Source organism: Homalodisca vitripennis, unplaced genomic scaffold (genome assembly GCF_021130785.1).
Source record: "Homalodisca vitripennis isolate AUS2020 unplaced genomic scaffold, UT_GWSS_2.1 ScUCBcl_133;HRSCAF=1324, whole genome shotgun sequence".
NCBI lineage: Eukaryota > Metazoa > Arthropoda > Insecta > Hemiptera > Cicadellidae > Homalodisca > Homalodisca vitripennis.
In genome coordinates this window covers 4,548-6,398 of record NW_025776255.1, presented here as the reverse complement: position 1 = coordinate 6,398, position 1,851 = coordinate 4,548, and the positions used below count along the sequence as shown (strand labels likewise).

Genomic DNA, 1,851 nt, shown 5'->3' with positions numbered 1-1,851 from the left:
TTGGTGGCGGGGCGGTCGTGGCTCAGCTGTAGGGATGTCGGGCGGCTGACAGTGACTCCGACCCGGCTTCTCCTCCACCTCCCTCATCCACTCCTCCGCCTGATACCGGTCAAGTCCTGCTACATGAACTGTCCCCTTATCCCAAACAACTAAAAGCTGCCCATATTAATGCTCATTCATTGAGGGGGCACGTGGACGATATTAGTGCTATATTTCGGCAGCAAACTTTTGACATTATTTTAATATCAGAGTCATGGCTAAAGCCAAGTATTCCCAGTAGTGAGATAACAATAAGTGGATAAGTTCTCCACAGAAACGACTGAATCAATAAAGGGGGTAGACGTTTTGCGGTATACACCAGACAAAATTTAAGGGTTACTTTATTGGATGCTTTACCTCAGGAGTACTCGGCTAGACCTGAATATCTGTTCTTAGAAATTTGATTGTCTGGTTCGGATGCCCTACTTCTGGGAGTTTGTAGGTATTGGACATTTGACTGACTTTGAGGATTTTCTCTTGCGCCTGATGCCGTGCTACAGTCGTGAACCAATCAAGGGTGACATGAACACTAATTTACTCATGAAAACACAGAAAAATGATTACAAAAAACTAAATAATATGTTTAAATGTTGCAACATGACTATTGTACCACTGGACGATACTCACCACACTGCTGAATCCCACACCCACTTAGACATTATAGCAGTTAGCGATCTTAATGATATTGTTCACAAAGGGCAACTTATAATCCCTGCAGTTTTTAAAACACGATCTTATTTTCTGTGTGCTTTCCTATAAAATGCATAAGCCTTTTGAAAGATTCTTTAAATATAGGGATTTTAGGTGTTTGAATGATGATGTCTTCCTAGAAGATGTACTTCAAGCACCATGGCACTCTGTAGAAACTCAGTCGACCGTTAATGAAATGGTGGACACATTAAACTCATTGATTCTGTCACTCTTCAACAAGCATGCTCCAGTTGAAAAACGAGTGAATAAAAGGCGCCCAGGGCCTTGGATCACTCAAGACATTTTAAATTTAATGGCTCAACGAGACACAGTCTACCGGAAAGCCAGGAGGATTGGTGATGCGGTGACCATGGATCAGTATCGCCGACTCTGAAACAGGGTTAGGCAGAGCCTTCGAAATTCTAGATTGAGATAAATCAACACGTTATTTGCTAATAAGAAAAAGACTACAACGGTCATGTGGCGTAGTTTGGAAAATTTGGGCTTTGGCAAGCAGCGCTCTTCAGTCCCAGTCCAAGTTCCCTTGAATGATTTAAATGATTACTTTCTCTTAATTTCTCGACCAAATAATAATGTTGCTCTGCAAAATTACATCAACCAACTACAAAATCTGCCCCCCCCCCGGAGCATGTATATCCTCTATTCCAATTTAAGCCTGTGATGCAGTTGGATGTCCTGCATGTAATCAACAGAATCAGTACCAATGCAACTGGTGCTGATGACATATCAATTCGACTGGAGAAACGTGTCTAGTTCGCTATATTCCCATCTCTTACTTAAATTTTTAATGAATCTTTGTGAACTGGTATTTTTCATAATGCATGAAAGATTGCCCAAATCCGTCCACTAAACAAGATCCCATCATCTACTTTTCTGGAAGACTACATGCCTATCAGAATCTTGCATGCTTTATCAAAACGTCTTCAACGAATAGTGCATTTTCAAATTACTCAATTTCTACAATCGCAAAATATTCTTAAGATTTATCAGTCTGGATTTCGACAGTATCACAGTACTGAAACTGCGTTATTGAGAATTACAGATGACATCCGGTTTTCCATGGATCAAAAACAGTGCAATGTATTCGTACAGTTTGACTAT

The 1,851-nt window shown here is 40.6% G+C and overlaps 1 protein-coding gene across 1 annotated transcript; it reads left to right on the top strand.

Moving 5' to 3' along the window:
• The first annotated feature begins 636 nt into the window (after positions 1 to 636).
• On the top strand, positions 637 to 1,123 carry LOC124370376. The gene is made up of 2 exons (XM_046828662.1): positions 637 to 737; positions 844 to 1,123. Exons 1-2 carry the CDS (start codon positions 637 to 639, stop codon positions 1,121 to 1,123), a joined length of 381 nt encoding a protein of 126 aa, XP_046684618.1.
• The last annotated feature ends 728 nt before the right edge of the window (positions 1,124 to 1,851 follow it).

Bases quoted from the DNA above. Each gene is read 5' to 3' on its own strand.
- LOC124370376 (XM_046828662.1), top strand. From the start codon at position 637: ATGACTATTGTACCACTGGACGATACTCACCACACTGCTGAATCCCAC. The intron at 738-843 runs GCAACTTATAAT...TAGGGATTTTAG, and splicing joins AATGATATTGTTCACAAAGG to GTGTTTGAATGATGATGTCT.